This window comes from Equus quagga, chromosome 20 (genome assembly GCF_021613505.1).
Source record: "Equus quagga isolate Etosha38 chromosome 20, UCLA_HA_Equagga_1.0, whole genome shotgun sequence".
Classification (NCBI taxonomy): Eukaryota; Metazoa; Chordata; class Mammalia; order Perissodactyla; family Equidae; genus Equus; species Equus quagga.
The window spans coordinates 443,546-461,311 of NC_060286.1; the positions used below are offsets into that span (position 1 = coordinate 443,546).

Genomic DNA, 17,766 nt, shown 5'->3' on the forward strand with positions numbered 1-17,766 from the left:
AAGAAAAACACTTCATGCTTTTACAGTACCCTCTTGCCCGTTAGCCTGTCTACATACTATTCTTCATCAAAGCTAAGATGCCATCACTACACCATTCTTTTAGATACCACTAAAAGGCAAAATATTGCTGAACGAATTCTGACAAGTCATTGATCATAAATGCATGCAGATTTAAAAAATGTTAGTGTAAAAAAATGCATCTTAGAGTCAATGAAATACAAATATACAAAATATATGAGCAAAATAAAAGTCACAACTGCCACTTCATTGTACCTTTCAAAAGCAAACAATGCTCAAAAATGTGAATATAGGTCATATATTATGAAATGTCTTATGCACCTTTTTTTCGTACTCAAGTTTACTCAGAATACATGGTGTTGAAAATCATAAACATATCCATTTTCCTGGATGACCCAATTTTTACATATTATACCTTACCTATTACTGTATTTCCTGTAGGAGGGGTTTAAGATAAGACCTTAAGAACACTATTTAAAGAGATTTATTGCAATACCAATCTTGTAGATAGTTTTACTTTAAGTTGTTCAGTGGTAAGAGATGTAATAAAGCATTTATTTATTTTGCCTTTTATTAGGCTTATTTTTTAACATGGGTTTTTAATTACCAGAATGTACCTAAATAAAGCTGCTGTTGTGTCAAGGTTGTAGGACTCCTGAAAAGGCAAAACTAGCTAGCTCCATTGCTTTCACTAGAGACAGCTCAGTTCATCTGCATGGATCATCAGCAGATAAGTAGTGCACCCTCTAGTGGTGAAGGGTTTTATTGTTTTAGAAAGTCAACTAGCTTACTGCGTGGAGGGAAATCCAAAATCCACTTGAGGCAGGTGTGAGTCAAAGGGTTGAGAAACAGGTGGTTTTACTTTCTAAGTTCATTTTACAAAGAGTAAATGTTATGAACTGTGATTTGACCTAATAAGAGAGTTCAATAGAAGACTCAAGAAAAGTACAGATAACGTTAGGATTCTAACAAAGACTATTCACGTAACATGGAATGCAAAGATTAGAACCATTAATAAAGTATCTAATTCTTACTTCAACTTAAAAAAATAATTAAAATCAAATCAAAACAGGATAGTGGCCAGAATAAGAGTATTATTATAATCACATTAAATAGAAAAGCTTCCATCAACATTTTAAGAATGTAACAAATACAGTATGATACATTTTTAAATAATACACTCAACTTTGTAATCTATTTCTCATAAAAATCTTACTAAGAAGAGAAACTTCAGATACTCATGAAAAGATGAGAAATCAGGTTAGAAATACATAATATGCCCAGATTTGCTAATTCACTAAAAAAGGTACCTTATATTTGCTCTTAGGTATTTTAAACAAATGAATAATTTTATCTCACATATAAGACAGGTGGTACTTTACATTAGAATTATATAAACTTTAGATGTACATTTAAATTGTTTTTCTTTGAATCTTGTCACATTTTATAAGTTAATTTTCATTTCTACTTCTTTAAAAGGTTGACCAGGTTGTCTGCCTATACAGTATTAGGATTAACAAATGTTAGACTGCAATACATTTAGTTAAAATAAATCTAATTTATGGGCTGGCCTGGTGGCATAGTGGTTAAGTTCGTGCACTCTGCTTTGGTGGCGTGGGGTTCGCAGGTTTGGATCCTGGGTACGGACCTACCACAGCTCGTCAAGCCATGCTGTGGCAGCATCCCACATAAAATAGAGGAAGATTGGCACAGACACTGGCTCAGCAACAATCTTCCTCAAGCAGAAAGAGGAAGACTAGCAACAGATGTTAGCTCAGTGCCAATCTTCCTCACAACAAAACAAAACAAAAACTAACATCCAATTTCACATAGTATCTGGAAAATGATACAGCCTTAAGTGGTATTTAGCTATGTTTCTTTGAAACAAAAATACTAATTTTATGAATGTGATAAGGAAACAGCCTTATTCATTGTATGTTTTTTTAATGAGCAGTACAGCTGGCAGACATTATAACTCCTTACTACATATACTCTTGACCACCAAGAAATGAAGCCAAACTTTAGAAAAATACAATGCAAGAAAAGATTCAAGTTAAAAATATATTCCTTTGGTTAAAAATCATCCCTTTTATAATATCCATTTGTAATCTAAACTCACAGCAGCCCCCACCAGCCCACAGTAATCTTCTAAATGTCATTATACTTGTTGTATTCCAATGTTTTTTCAATCCAGTATTTATGGAGGTCACTGGGTTGTAGCAACAAAATATTTTAACTCTAGAAGAGTACAGCCTTGCTGCATTAGCTCCTTTGACAATGTCTTTAAGATTTTTACTTTAGAAACCTCCGACACATGTAGTTTTCTTCAGATACTGTATATCCAAACTTTTTATAGAAACCAACGTTTTGTGGTAGACATTCAAGGGTAATCTTATAACAGTTCAGTTTCTTGCTTAGCAAAGTAAGGGTTGACAGTAACCTGAAATTTAAAAAAAAAAAGGAGGGGGGAGGCATAGTGTTAATAAAAGTGGATTTTAGTAATTAATATAAATGAATATTATATAAAATAAAATTTGAAGTTTACATTAGAGAAAGGTTTAGATCATGCTCTTTCCCATTATATTCATTTATTCAAATTGTTATGTGGATACGCATTTAAATCACCCAAAGCATTTTATTTAGTTTCAAATCTACTTTATCTAGTAATCTCCAGCCCGTTAATAAACAGGAATAATACTAAACTCACCCTAAACCATCTTTAAAAAGTTTTAAGATTAATGTTAACACTAAAGACTATCAACCTTTTAAAAAATATGGCTGAAATTATTCTTTAAAAAAGTCTTTTTAGGTCTTTAAGTTCACACGTTCCACTTTGGTGGCCTGGGCTTCACCAGTTCAGATCCTGGGTGTGGACCTATGCACCACTTGGCAAGCCAAGGTATGGCAGGCATCCCACATATAAAGTAGAGGAAGATGGGCATGGATGTTAGCTCAGGGCCAGTCTTCCTCAGCAAAAAAAGGAGGATTGGTGGCAGATGTTGGCTAAGGGCTAATCTTCCTCAAAAAAAAGTATTTTTTTCCTAAATCTATTCAAACTACTTAGGAACAGTTAACAGTCCCATGTAAAATGGGTAAATAATAGCTTTGTTCTTTATCATTTTTAAAGCTACTTTAATATTTGTGAAAGTATATATCAGATCAACTCCAGATTGGTCTTAAAAGTGGAAATGAAGCAAAAAAGTATACATCTTTACAATCCTTAAAGAATCCAACCCCAGAATAAGAATGTGATTCTGACTGCCTTAGGGGGAAAAAAACTAGAAAAGAGCTACAAAAATTTACCTCAAGGGTTTTCTCATTTTTGCATAAACTGAAAAATCATCATTTCAAGACAGAACTTGATTGAAGTTATAAAACTATAAAAGGTACGACTAAGTTAAGTGGACTAGAATACCAGAAATGTATCTGTTTTGATCACTGATGTATCCCAAATACCTCGAAGAGTATCTGGCACATATCTGGCAGATACTCAGTGAATTCCTTAAAACTCAGAAGAGATAATATTAAAAAGCAAGTTATATCTTATAAAATAGGCAATAAATCTATGAAACTTATTTACATTTATTTTAAAAGATTTAGATAAATGTACAGAGGATGAATTATATAGTGAAGGCTATTTCTGTATGTGTTTCTAAAACTTAGGAGACTAAGAACATTTCCATTGTTTTTAAATATGACACAGAAACTGGGGCAAATGACTCGGCCAAAAGTTTGTTTCCTACTGGTATGAGAATACTACTACCAAAAGTTAATAACTTAAAAATGTTATTGTGTGTAAAACAGTACACTTAACAATTTCCAAACTTTATGATAAAACTAAAAAAATATTTCTTCGTTAAATTCAGTCTAACCTATAGAATGACATGGGTTCATAGTTAACGACGGCTAAAAGAACTTCAAACAGGAAAACAGTTTTTACAAATATCGTGGCCAGAAACTAAACAAACACAGAGAGTGTCTCATTTATCTAAGGTTACCTTGTTTCTGCCTACTTACAATTTGCCAAGCTGCTTTCCTCTGCATTCATCACTAACAACAACATCTTCTACTCTTCCTCTCTGAAAATATTTACAGTGTTTAAAGGAATCAGCAGATAGTTTTGTTTTTAGCTAAATCAACAAGTGATGGGTTAAGAATTTATTGACAAAAATAAATGTTTTGTAAACTTGAACTTCACAAAAAGCAAAATGCAAATTTTTTTTACTTATTATTATAGAGGAAATACTATCATGAGTCAACTTGTGGACTAATCTTGTTTTGTCTATATCCTAAACCTCCCCACCCCACTGTTTTAAAGCAAATCTCAGAGTCCACATCACCAAAATGCAACCATGTCATGAACCTACTACATCCCTTGCTTAAACAGCAATTTATGTCAGACATCCAAATTCAATTTAGTAATTTTAGTACAGAAACCCCACCAAAATTCATACCTTACAAAATACATTCCAAGTGTTCTTATCTTATTCTTATTGGATTACCTAGGTTTTCTTTACTATTTCACATGAGTCATGAGGAGTGAAGGAGCTCTACAGGCATTAGAAGTGTCACAGTTAAGACAGAATACAGTATTCTGAACCCTTTACCACTTGAAAACTGATGGGAATTTGTTAATGAAGTACATATATTCAAAGTATTGTTTTTGAAAAAAACAGCATTCAGGATTCGAAACATTGGCAAATTTCATGATGCTGACTTGGTTTCGCTACGAATACCAAATCTAACACTTTACAGAACAATTTTTAGCAAACAATTCATATTGTTAATATATTTTCCTCATAACTCTCAGAACACAATGGGAAAATGCCTGTTACTAAGTGATTTCTAAGAAGCAAAACTTTTTTCAGGACAATATAGCTCTCATTTACAATGAAAAGCAATGAGCAAACAGATTTGCCTAATGGAAAGTCAAAGTCGGCTTTGCTAGAAAACATCTGTCCATTTTGCTCATAAGCATTAATGTGAACACATACCTTAGCACAAGAATGGATGAATTTATGTTCGATTATCAAAGTTGCTGTAGCAACAATCTGTCCTAAAGTCACATCTTCCACAACTGTAACATAATAATCCCCAGATTTTTTCATGTGCTCAAAAGATTCTGTAGAAATTAGAAAAGTGTTATGTGGTAGACATTAAACTTTATTAGGTGCCAGATAATACTAGGATTAGCTGAGTTCATTATTGATTATTTAAAGCTGTTTCACCATAGTGATTTCCATTTTGTTTCTAAAGAAAAAGTGATTAAAAATGACCAAGTAGTCCAAATATCAGCAGTCAATATCAACTGGAATGTAGTCCAATTTAAATCTATAGGGCCTAAGTTTAAAAAGTCTGGGGCCAGCCTGGTGGTACAGCAGTTAAGTTTGCATGTTCTGCTTTGGATCCCAGGTGTAGATCTAGACACCGCTTGTCAAGCCATGCTGTGGTGGGCATCCCACATATAAAGCAGAGGAAGATGGGCATGGACATTAGCTCAGGGCCAGTCTTCCTCAGCAAAAAACAGGAGGATTGGTGGCAGATGTTAGCTCAGGGATAATCTTCCTCAAAAAGAAAAAAAATGCTAGCAAAGTAAGACTAACAGCTGTTTTAGATGAACAGCACTTACAATACAAATAAATTGTAGATGTTGCCACTCCTGTGGTTAATGAATTAAAACTGTTTAATATCTTCATTACTTTAGTTAGTTTAAATCAATTTCTACACTCAACAGATAACTTGAATAGTACAAAACTCTGCAAATGTTAACAAGAATGTTTACGTGGTTCCATTCTGTAATTTTTAGTCTTAGTTTCAAAATATTTTGACAAAGTAGTTTTCAATTTTCCCCTTGTGATCTCAAGTGTTTGATGATTACGACTTACTTTTTTAGAAATAGAATTATTGTTTTTGTTTCCTGTGAAAGCACCTTGTGAAGTAGGTGAAAAATATGTCTCCATTTCCAAGTAATTTTCCCAAAGGCGCATAGCAAATGGGAGCAAAAATAGAATAAATACTTTCCCGCCAAATTTGATTTTTAGTCCTTTACATTTGCTGAAATAACATGGTTTCTCAACTAATATGATATGCATGCAAACTGGAAATCAGGAATAAAAACTGAGCCTAGTAGTCTCACATATTGTTTATTTCCACAATCTCATTCTGGATAGGGGTCTGGAGTGGGAAGAGGAAATAAATTCAATGAAGGAAAACAGTGAGAATCAGAAAATGATGATCTTCATCTCAGGAGGGTGAGATAAGAGTACAAAACAAAATTATCTATTGAAAGAAATGAAGAAATTATAGAAAACAGGAAAAGACAGTGTTAAGAGCACAGGAAGGAGTCAGGAAGGTTCTAGTCCTTTCCTTACCAATAAGTACCTATGATGTTGGATAAGTCATTTGACCTCTCTGGATTTCCATTCTCATATATGTATTAAAAAAGGGGGGTTGAACTATAAGATACCTGCTAACCTTAAAATTCAATATAAATGAACCAAAATATAAAAGTAGAACATATTTTCTTACATTTTTGATTTGGTGATGAAATTTCTGTGAATAACCTAACCACATGAGAGGAAATACGTACTGCAATAAAAAACAATCTCTAGTACTACCATCTAGGTTCTACACTAATTATCTAAAAGTAGTCTGGGGCCAGCCTGGTGGCGCAGTCAATAAGTTTGCATGTTTAGCTTCTTGGCGGCCCAGGGTTCGCTGGTTCAGATCCTGGGTGTGGACATGGCACTGCTTGGCACGCCATGCTGTGGTAGGCATCCCATGTATAAAGTAGAGGAAGATGGGCATGGATGTTACCTCAGGGCCAGTCTTCCTCAGCAAAAAGAGGAGGATTGGCAGTAGTTTAGCTCAGGGCTAATCTTCCTCAAAAAAAAAAATAAATAACGATTTAAAAAAAATAAAAAAATAAAATAAAAAATAAAAGTAGTCAGGTATTTTGCGAAACATGGTATTGCTACATTTGGATTCTAGAATAGTTTAGCCACATTAAACATTTAAATAAGAAAACAGCTAATTTGTTATTTGAACAATTTCCAGCTATTTGAACATACACTGAACAGAGCTCTAAACTCTCTCAGCTCTCATTTCCCTTTATTGCTTTTCATTCAGGAAAAGGAGGCTGTAGTACTTACTCATAAATTGTTCAGGGCTGACAACTCCAGTCTCTGTTAGCTGACCCAGTACCTTAAAAAAACCTAGTTTTGAAAAACAGATTTCAAGTCATGAGAAGAGCAAATCAAAGATATATCAAAAGAAGCAATGTGTTAAACTGTTGGGATTATGGGCAGTTATTTTTTTGAAACTTTAAGGAATCATTTTTAAATTAATTTAAAAGATTAAACTGAAATTCATTATTTATATAATCAATACATAAAACAATAAGTTTTACCAATGTTTTTGCTTACATAAGATTTTTACAATAGATCTGACCTTAATGTTCAATATTTATAGAACCAGCATTTACGTTTTCCCATGTAACTTGCATTAAATTCAATGCAAGGGATGCCAAATTTCCCCAAGTATGTGCTTTGGTGTTACTTAAAAGTGCAAGATTCTCACTATGACCAAATATGATACTATTTGTAAAATAAAATATAAATAACATTCTTGAGACTACAACTTTTAAAGATTCCTGATTAATTTCATTATCTTAATGTGAACAGTACATTTTTAGAACTTTGAGAATCTTTACTTCTCCACACTCAATAATCTGACCAACATTAGTTTCTTCAGTTTTCTACCAAAACTGTTTATTTTTAGCTTCTTTTTCTACCAAAAAGAAAACTGTAAAAAGTTGATTTTTGACTACCAAAAGTTAAGGAAATCATTTTGGAGAATTTAGATGTTAAATATGTGTAGACAAAACCTCTTGCAGCTTATCCAAGGCAAATTATTTCTACCCTCATTCCACAACCAGCTTCTTAGAGAAGCTTCTTCCTTATGTATCATTATACATGATAATTTCACCTTGATGAGAAGTCTTTTGTGGCTTCTTAATTAGGAAGGAGCAGTGCAGTACTTAAGTCATTTGAAATATTTCAGAGTAATATCTGGTCTTAGCTAATTCTGCATTGGAATTGTCTCAATCACTTTAAAAATTAACAAAAAATAATCCAAAAGTTAAATATTACTTTTAAAATTATCAGCATCATAATGTTTGTGGAGAAAATAGAATGCTAACTATAATTCTAAACAGGATTTGTAAACTGAGTCCACATACCTCTATTCAAGTCTGCAGTACAAAGAGGCCTCAAAACCAAACCTTCTCCAGGATGCGTTGGGGAAATGGCTGGAGAAAATGTAGCTGTATTCTGACTCCAGTCCACTTCTTTGAGTAAACTTGGGTCAAACATAGGAGTTTCATCAGGTTTCATCTTTGCAGTAAGGTCTAAAGTAAAATTTTAAATGTTAAGGCATTTAACAGAAGGAAAATGATGATTGGTGAGAAAGTCAATTTCCTGCAATTAGAAAAATTCGGTAACAGATATGAAAGATATTTTAGCCTATCCTGAATCTTAACATCAAATGCCACAACTGCAGATATACAGAAAACTCCTCATAACTAGCAGATAGACAAGTGACTAAATTTAGAAGCTTTAAACTTTAAAACCCCATTTTCTAGAAGGTCTTTTAAAACATTTTTTCCTGTGGGTTGGTGCTACCTGTGTAGCACTGTGACTAGCTGACGTTTCATGGGCTCATACGTTTTTGTACGTTACTGGATTTTCTTACTGGGCTGAGAAAGCATTTTGTTGTTCTTACTTGCCACTAAGGAACACTTATGGGGCATGTAACTTTTTTTTATATGAACCATGGACAGAAAATAATTGACCTACTGGCTTAAATGACTTAATTATTCTGTGTTCACTGTAGTATTTGTTCTCATCCATGATAGATTCACCCTGGGAGTCTGGGATTTTGTTTTCACAGGTTTCCTAAAAATCTATAATGTAAGTTTCTCAGCTGCATCTGAGCAGCTTAAGAAAAGCCAGTGTTTTTCATACTGTTGAAAAATGATCAATTGTGGTATTTCCCTCTCAACGTTCAGAAATGGGCAGGTTCTTACTACATGTAGTCTAATAAAATTGAAATAATATAATGATAGAAGGGATGAAAAATTATATAAAGCATAAAAACGGTGGGGGGGAGGCACTTCTGTGGAGCACAGAATTGCTGGAAGAAACGGTCTTCCTAACAATTGTTATAGGAAACTGTAAAGCAACCCCCAACTTTCATTTCTATCCCTGTACCCAGTTAAAGAAACTATCCTCTTGGACAGCTGCCTCTAGCTCTTCTTTGAAACAAAGAATTTACAGATATCTGTCCGTAATGTACTACCATAAAACAAAAGAAAAAAGAAGATTGGCAACAGATGTTAGCTCAGGTGCCAATCTTTAGAAGAAAAAAAAGACCAATGAAAGATGTATCGTCATTATCCCCGTTTTACAGACCAGGAAACAGGCAGTAACTGCTTAAGATAACAGAGCCAATAAGGAACAGAGTGAGGATTCAAAACCAGGCAACAGGGCCAGCTTCATAAGCACTGGACCTGTGCAGTTGCACAGAGACCCACACTTGGTTTAATTCTCTGCTGACACTGCCTTGAAATTCTTAATTTTTTTTAACAAAGAGCCCTACATTTTCATGCCCGGGTTATGACAAGTTATGTAGCCATTCCTGCATGACTCCAGACTGTACTCTGAGTACTGAAGATGTGCTAGTGAAGATGAATTCCCTACTTTATTGTACAAGAGTTAAAAACTTAATCAAGTTTGAGCAGCACTTGTAACCTCTATTTGGAAAATAAGAATTTCAGGCTAGTCAAATACATTAAAGCATTCTGGATAGAAACAGGAATGCATTAACCAGGTAATCAGAGATTAATATCAAAATGTTTTTTATGAGCTATTTTACAAAACAGAGCCATACTTAAGGTTGCTTCCTTTATCTTACTCTGTCCCCATCCAGTAAAATTCTGCTGGTGCACAATTAATCTGCAGGGCAAGTTAAGGTGATTTGATACCAAACTTCAAAAGATTTTAGAAAACAACGAAGTAGGTAAACTTATGTCGTTTACCAAGGAAATAGTACTTTTCAGCACCTTAAGATGTCCCAGGTACTGCAAAACTAGGAAATTTCAGCAAACAGAATTGCAGTTTGAAGCTGAACCTCCTCATTGTCATTGGGGTCCTATTTTAAGGATTTTAGTAAACCCCAACCCTCCTTAAATATTTCTCAAGAACTTTTCCTGGGTTCGTATCTCTCCAGCCTTAGCCCAATAAATGTCTAGTGAATGAATAACAAATAGTATACGATTTATCTGGAGGTCACATTTCAGAAAATCCAGAAGAAAAACTAATCCCATAATCGCCCGTTCAATTCTGTATGGAATTTTAAATTCGGTTACCTCAACAGCTCCTGTAACAGAAACCTGTGCCTAGGGATAGAAGCCCCGGGAAGGAAACAAAGGACGTCCCTCTTCCCCGCAGCGAAAGCCCCGATTTGCTCAGCGCAGGCGCCGGTCCTCCAGCGGCTCCGGGCCGCCGTGGGCGCGCCTCGGGAGGGAACCGGGAAGGGGGTCCGGCGTTCGCACCTCAGAAGCCAGGGCGGTGGAGACCGGAGCAACGGTCTCGGCTCCCAGCCGAAGCCTGACGAGCAGAGTCGGTCTCGGGCCCTGCACGGCTGGACCACAGGCCTCGTCCCCAACCTCCGCCCCAGACGCGCGTCCGCCGCGCTCGCTCCGAACGCCGCCACCCCACATGCCCCACCGGGCCAAGAGGAAAGCCCAGCTCCCCGAACGGCCCCCGGCCCACCCGCCATGCCCGGGGCAGAGGCAAACCTGCTGGACGACCGGAAGGGAGGCCGACGGCACTCAGGGTCCCCCCGGCCCGGCTCGTGCCCCTCTCCCGTAGAGGCCCTGCGGTGGGCGCAGCGCTCCAAGTCCGTCGGACTCTCAAGCACCCGGGACACAATACCGGATCCGGATCCGGCTTGCCGGCCAGCCCCACCTCCCGCGCCACAGTCGCCGCTGCCAAGACGTGGCACCGCCAACGCCCCCACCACGCCCCGTCTCGCTGACGAAGGGCCCACGCCGGCGGCCAGAGGCGGAGGCGCCCCGGGTGGGGGGGGGGGGGGGGGGGGGGGGGGGGGGGGGCGTGCGGGGCGCCTGCGCGCGGGCGGCGGCGGAGACGGCCGGCGAGCTTCTCACCGCGTCGGTGCGTGGTGTGTCTTTGAGCTGGCCTCGTGCGGCCTTCGCGGCGTCGGTGTCTCGGCCGCTCTGGAACGAAATCTCCTTGTTAGTGAGCTAAGCACTGCAAGAGGTGACCAGTGTGGGCCTCTGATTCTCAGAGACCGAAGGCTCGGCCTCCTGCCCTCGCTTGCCCCTTCCCTTCACGGTCAGTCCAGTCCTGAGGACTCGGCTCCTCCCTGGCAGCTGGAAGCGGCTCTTCCCCGGCGTTCTGAGTCACCTCCAGGAGGCGGGCCGCTGCCGTCTCCTCCGTGGAGACTGTTTTCTTACTTCTCAGACCCTCTTGGGTGGAGCGCGGCGTCAGGACGCGGGTCCCCCAGGACACGGTTGACAGCGTCTGGGCAGAGGTGTTAGTGGCCTCTCTCCGGGGGATGGAGGGCGGGGTGGGCAGAGACCAGGTACGCTGCTCCACGGCTTAAAATACGCAGGGCAGCGCCCACAACAGGGAATTCCCTGGCCTGAAATGTCGGCCCTGCTGAGGTTGGGAAACCTGGATTAGGAGAAGAAAAGTGACATTTCTCTGAGCTCCCATTTCCAAAGCGACTTCCCTGAGGAGCACGTGTCCCCGTTTTACAGATTAGGAAACGGGTTCAGAGATGTTAAGTAATTTGCCAAAGTCATGGCTGATAGCTCCCCTTCCTTGCCTTATACCATAAATTTCAGCTTGTTGAAATTGCCAAGTATTTTATTCTTAACCAATATTGTTCAAAGAATTAATGCCATACATAGTCTGCCAGAAATTGTATTTTCTGCTCATTTGTGAGATTTAAATTTCAGTTAACTCTCTTACTGATTTTTGCATTCTTACAACTTCAAACATCAGTGCAGCTGATGGCATCCACATCTCTCTATCCATCCTTGTTTTTACCCTTATACATACAAAAGAATATGTGAGACATAAAAATAAACACCACTAATCTTAAGAAACATTAGCCTTGTTTTCTTATATTACACTTCTGGCGCTATGTTTTCAGTGAGTTTCTCCCAAGCAACAGAAATCCTGTGAATTTTGTAATTTAGCAAAGAGAGAAACAATCAATTATAAAATTATGACAGAACACAGGAGTTCTAAGGGGTACCCCAAAGTTCTCCTGCATTCCAGACGTATTCCTCCTTACCCAGTTTGTGCCCTTGGAACCCAGTGTCTCCTGAATAGTCACATTTGGTCACTCCGGCCAGCACAGTGAGCTCCTTCTCTGCCTGTTGGCTTACTTGCCGTGAGGAGCCCCAGATAGGCAGGTGACAGTCTCAACTTCAAGTTTAATGGAATCATTGGTGTGTCCTCAGTGATTTTTATTTATTTTATGGATTCTTTTTTTTAAATTGAGATATAATTGACGTATAACATTGTATTAGTTGTAGGTCCGTAACATCAGGATTTGATATATGTATATATTGCAAAATGATCACACAATAAGGTTAGTTTTAACATCCATCAACACATATAGTTACAAATTTGTTTTTTTCCTGTGATGAGAAATTTTAAGATTTACTCTCTTAGCAACTTTCAAATATATAATACAGTATTGTTAACTGTGGTCACCGTGCTATGCATTACTTCCATTCAACTTATTTGTTTTATAACTGGAAGTTTGTACCTTTTGACCACCACTTTATTCTCTGTATCTATGAATTTGGTTTGTATTTCTCTGTCTGACTTATTTCCCATAGCATAATGCCCTGAAGTTCCATCCATGTTGTCACAAATGGCAGGATTTCCTTCCTTTTTGTGGCTGAATAATATTCCACTGTGTATGCGTATACACCAAAATTTCTTTATCCACTCATCAGTTGATGGGCACTTAGGTTGTTTCCATGTCTTGGCTATAGTAAATGATGCTACTGTGAACAGAGGGGTGTGTATATCTTTTCAAGATAGTAATTTCAGTTCCTTTGGATAAATACCCAGAAGTGGAATTGCTGGATCATATCGCATTTCTATTTTTAATTTTTTGAGGAACCTCTATACTGTTTCCATAGTGGCTGCACCAATTTACATTCCCACCAACAGTGAACAAGGGTTCCATTTTCTCCACATCCTCATCCACACTTGTTGTTTCTAGTCTTTTTGATAATATCCATTCTAACAGGTGTGAGGTGGTATCTCATTGTTTTGATTTGCATTCCCTGATGATTAATGATGTGGAGCATCTTTTCACGTACCTGTTGGCCATCTGTGTATATTCTTCGGAAAAATCTCTATTCAGCTCCTCTGCCCATTTTTAAATTGGATTTTTTGTTGTTTGACTTTTGAGTTCTATGAGTTCTTTATAAATATTGGATATTAGCCCCTTATCAGATAAAATGATTTGCAAATATTTTCTCTCATTCAGTAGATTGACTCTTCATTTTGTTAATGATTCCCTTTGCTGTGCAAAAGCTTTTTAGTCTGATGTAGTTTCACTTGTTTATTTTTTGCTTTCTGCCTTTGCTTTTGGTGTCAAATCCAAAAAATCATTGCCAAGACTAGTGTCAAAGAGCTTATCCCTTATGTCTTCTTCTAGGAGGTTTATGGTTTCAGGTCTTACACGCAAGTCTTAATCCAGTTTGAGCTGATTTTTGTGTATGGTGTAAGATAGTAGTCCAGTGTGATTCTTTTGCATGTGGTGGTCCAGTTTTCCCAACACCATTTATTGGTAAGACTGTCCTTTCTCCATTGAGACTATAAAATCACGCATGGACTTTTTACTGTCTCAGCCCATAATTGACATATTCCACTTCCAGTTACAATTTATTGGCCGTAGCTGGTAACCATAGCCCTACCCAACTGCAAGTCAGCTGGGAAATGTGGAGTGTGGAGTGAAGAATATTTGATGAGTGCTACTCCCTCTGTCACAATCCACTTTTCTTTTTCCCCCAGCATGGCATCGTATTATCCAAGCTGTGTTGCAATTTTTCTGTTTTTTTAAACTTCTTATATCATAGACATCTCCCCTCATCAATACATAGTCATTTGTTCATTCATTATTTATTAAGCCCTTCTGTGTGTCAGGCATTGTTTTAGGTACTGGGATATGCCAATGAAGAAAACATTTGAAAATCCCTGCCTTCATGTACTTTATTGGATTGTGAACACATAAGAAATAAAATATATATTTTTTAATTTTTATTTATTTATATGTTTTTTGAGGAAGACTGGCCCTGAGCTAACATCTGTGCCCATCTTCCTCTACTTTGTATGTGGGACGCCTACCACAGCGTGGCGTGCCAAGCAGTGCCATGTCCACACCCAGGATTCGAGCCGGTGAACCCCAGGGCCGCCGAGAAGCAGAACGTGCGAACTTAACCACTGTGCCACTGGGCTGGCCCCCAAAAATATTTTTTAAAAGTCTATATTAGAAGGTAGTAAATGTTATGGTGAGAAATAAGAAAGGGAAACTGTAGAGGGAGTTTTGGGGGTGCAGTTTTAAGTAGATGGTCATAGAAGTCCTCTGTGAGGTGATTTGAGTTAAATTCTGAAAGGTGTGAGGAAGTGAGCCTTCTGACTATCTCTAGAGGAAGACCATCCCAAGAAAATAAAACTGTTGTGTGGCTTGGTGATGTGTGCATGAAGATGCATTTTCCTATTTTTGTATGTGTTTAAAATTTTCCATGAAAAAATTAAAAACAAAAAGTAGCCCTGGTTGTAAAACTTATATCCAGATTTTATATCTACATTTTGGAAAAGGAAAATCATGATAGGAAATTTAATAGGTATTCTTAATTTTCTAAAAAACAAGATTTTACCAATTTACCTCCTCAGAAATAATGTTTTGACTTGTTTATTTCTCTGCATCCTTGCTAACTCTGGCTACTGTGCAATCTAGCATTTGATTACATATTGATGTTTATCACTGCATAATTGTGTTGTGTGTATTAGTCTTATCTTTCCAATTATTTGTTAAAGTCTTAATCATGTCTTACCTTCTTATCCCTTCCTTTCTGTCATTCCCTTTAAAGTGATTAGACATATTAAAAATTCTCTATAAAAAATTATATAAAGAAAAAACTTAGTGATGACTTTGTTAAATAATCAGTCCCTAATAATTCTTATAGCATTTTGCTGTGTTGACAATGTAAAAAAAAGCTGCACAAAATATTATGTCCACAAGCAATTTAAAAGTTTTGAGCATTTTTAGAGAGCTGGTTCAAAAATATTTTAGGTATTTTTTCAAGTAATTGACCAGATGTGAGGTATAATTTGAATAGAGACCTTTCTTAGTCACATACTTACCATGATGCTTCCACTAAAAAATTTGTTCTTTCAGTGATCTATTTTCTGTTGCCATAGAACTAGGCTACATTGTACAAACATGTTGAGTAAATTCAATTTTTCCTTAAGATGACCAAGAGTCTTAATAATTAGATGATTGTGACTGAAGCAAAAAGATGAAATCAGCCTCATTCAGCCCAAAGAGTTTGCTGGACTCTCTCAAACTTATTTGGCTAGATTGCGAGGTCACGCCCAGACACCAAGGAGGAATGTCTCTGAAAGGTCACTCACTCAGAACCACCCTGCATTTAGAGGAAGTGGTGACAGGCTGGTGCAGCAGTAAGGAAGACTCTTGTTAAAGACGAATTTGTCAGTGTTAGGCACACAACTAGAACATAATGTTTAAAAGAAAATTCATGACACTGCTGGGAAGCTCTGTTGGAAGAGCTGTGGCCAAAGAAAAGAGAATTACAAATTTAGGGAGAATTGCACTTCTGTGACACACATAACCTGGAAGTCTGGTGTATAAACAGTTTTGTTTCCATAATATAGTTCACCCTAGTTATGATCTGTTTTATCTGAGGCAAAACCTCTATTTTGAGCACAGCGTCTTTACCTCAGGAAGGAAGGATTACTACGTTATGCTGACATTCAGTTGGAAACACTTTTAGGATTTGGAGTGATTAATTTTCCAGTATCAGACTCTCTGATCATAGGCCTTATTGAATCACAAAAACAGTTCCAGAATAGGGGCCATACCTCAATATCAAACACAGAAAACATCTGGCATTATCGTAATTCAAAGGTCACCAAGCTGCTGTGAGACCATGAACAGTAATTTTGATCTCTGAACTTCAGTTTTCTCATCTGAAAAATGGAGACACAGATTTCCTTCCTTCTGCATTTTACTGGTGTGTTTTGAGTATACCAGAATCCTGAGCCTGGTTCTTTCAGACGAAAACCTGAACAAAGGGAAAAGTAAAGAATAATAAAAGAATCATTCATGTTTCCTTCAAAAAGAATGTTTCCCATGTTAATTGTTAATCTTCCTCTGAAGGGAGAATTTCCTTAGATCTCTACCTGAGGACTAAAGCTCTGCTTTATACTCCTCTGTCATATCACAAATTCTCTATTCAATCATTCATTCATTCATTCATAGTGAGTTGATCATTTGCCAGATATGAAGATCCTGTCGTGTGCCAAACAACATGCCAGAGATCGGAAGACAGGAACAAAGAGGAATAAGACATAGTTCCAGGCCTCATGGAACTGGTAACAGAGCAGGGGAGACCAACATTACACAAGTATTTACAAATGCATTGAGTTTATGCAGAAGTAGTACAAGATGCTATGGGAGCTTTCAACAGGGGATTATGTAACCTACTTTGGGAGTCAGATGGGTTTAGAGCTATCAAAGCTAAAACAGGAAAAATGAGGAGAAGTTGGCTAAGCAAGAGCAGAGGGAAAAGTGGTAAAGGCAGAGGGAACAGCACTGAGTGGGTTTTGAAATACTGAAAGGAAAGCCAGCATGGCTGCAGCATACAGAGAGAACATGTAGATGTGGAGGCCCGATTCAGGGTTTGTCTTCACTCTGAGAGTAACGGAAAGCCACTGAAGTTTTTTGTTTATTGTTTTATATGTTTAAGCAGGGAAGTGACATGATCACTTGCATTTTTGTAGGATCATTCTAGGCACTATGTGCAGAATGGAGGAGAGATGGCACACAAATAATGTATGTGGAGAGACCGGTTAGGAGGCAATTAGAGGAAATAAATTAGGATGTTGGCAGAGAAGAAGAGGGAAAAGTGGACTGATCAAGAGATATTTAAGAGACAGAATCAATAGGATTGGATTGTGAGGGAAGGATAAATCCAGGATGGTTTTCAGGTTTCTGGCTTAAGCAAGTAGGTGGATGCCATTTATTTAAATAAGGAATAGTGGAAGAAGAAAAGGTTTGGGAAGGAGAATCGTGAATCCTGGTTGACTGGCACAACATACACAATAAGCCATTTAGAATACAAAAATCTCAGGGTGCAGATTACATATAGATATGCAAATACAGATTCTCATCAAATCATGCTTATGATATGATCCCTAAATCTTGCTTTTTAAGTTTTAGATGATATTTATATCCTTTCAGTCATCTTTTACAGTCCTATTCTTGGGCATTTCAGATCCTTTTAGGCCAGGCCTTGGATATTGTATTGGTTCCAGGTCTAAACTGTACTGTTTAAAGTGTCCTCTTTCTTGTAAATTTTAAAACCGTAACTTCTTGTTTCCTCCCATCCTT

At 37.6% G+C, this 17,766-nt stretch overlaps 1 protein-coding gene across 2 annotated transcripts; it reads right to left on the reverse strand.

Moving 5' to 3' along the window:
• Window positions 1–1,712: 1,712 nt before the first annotated feature.
• On the reverse strand, window positions 1,713–11,589 carry GNPNAT1 (glucosamine-phosphate N-acetyltransferase 1). Of its 2 annotated transcripts, none has more exons than XM_046647168.1 (6): window positions 11,246–11,589; window positions 8,258–8,425; window positions 7,170–7,232; window positions 5,013–5,140; window positions 4,036–4,097; window positions 1,713–2,458 (listed from the first exon to the last, which is right to left on the reverse strand). In XM_046647168.1, the coding sequence occupies exons 2-6, from the start codon at window positions 8,409–8,411 to the stop codon at window positions 2,311–2,313; spliced, it is 555 nt and encodes a 184-aa protein (XP_046503124.1). In that variant the 5' UTR covers window positions 8,412–8,425; window positions 11,246–11,589; the 3' UTR covers window positions 1,713–2,310. The 2 variants fall into 2 exon arrangements, with proteins under 2 accessions (XP_046503124.1, XP_046503123.1); XM_046647167.1 differs by lacking the exon at window positions 11,246–11,589 and adding an exon at window positions 10,877–11,107.
• Between the last annotated feature and the right edge of the window lie 6,177 nt (window positions 11,590–17,766).

Bases quoted from the DNA above. Each gene is read 5' to 3' on its own strand.
- GNPNAT1 (XM_046647168.1), bottom strand. From the start codon at position 8,411: ATGAAACCTGATGAAACTCCTATGTTTGACCCAAGTTTACTCAAAGAA. The intron at 4,098-5,012 runs GTATGTGTTCAC...AAATATTTTCAG, and splicing joins TCATCCATTCTTGTGCTAAG to AGAGGAAGAGTAGAAGATGT. The intron at 2,459-4,035 runs GTAAGTAGGCAG...TTTAAATTTCAG, and splicing joins GGAAAGCAGCTTGGCAAATT to GTTACTGTCAACCCTTACTT.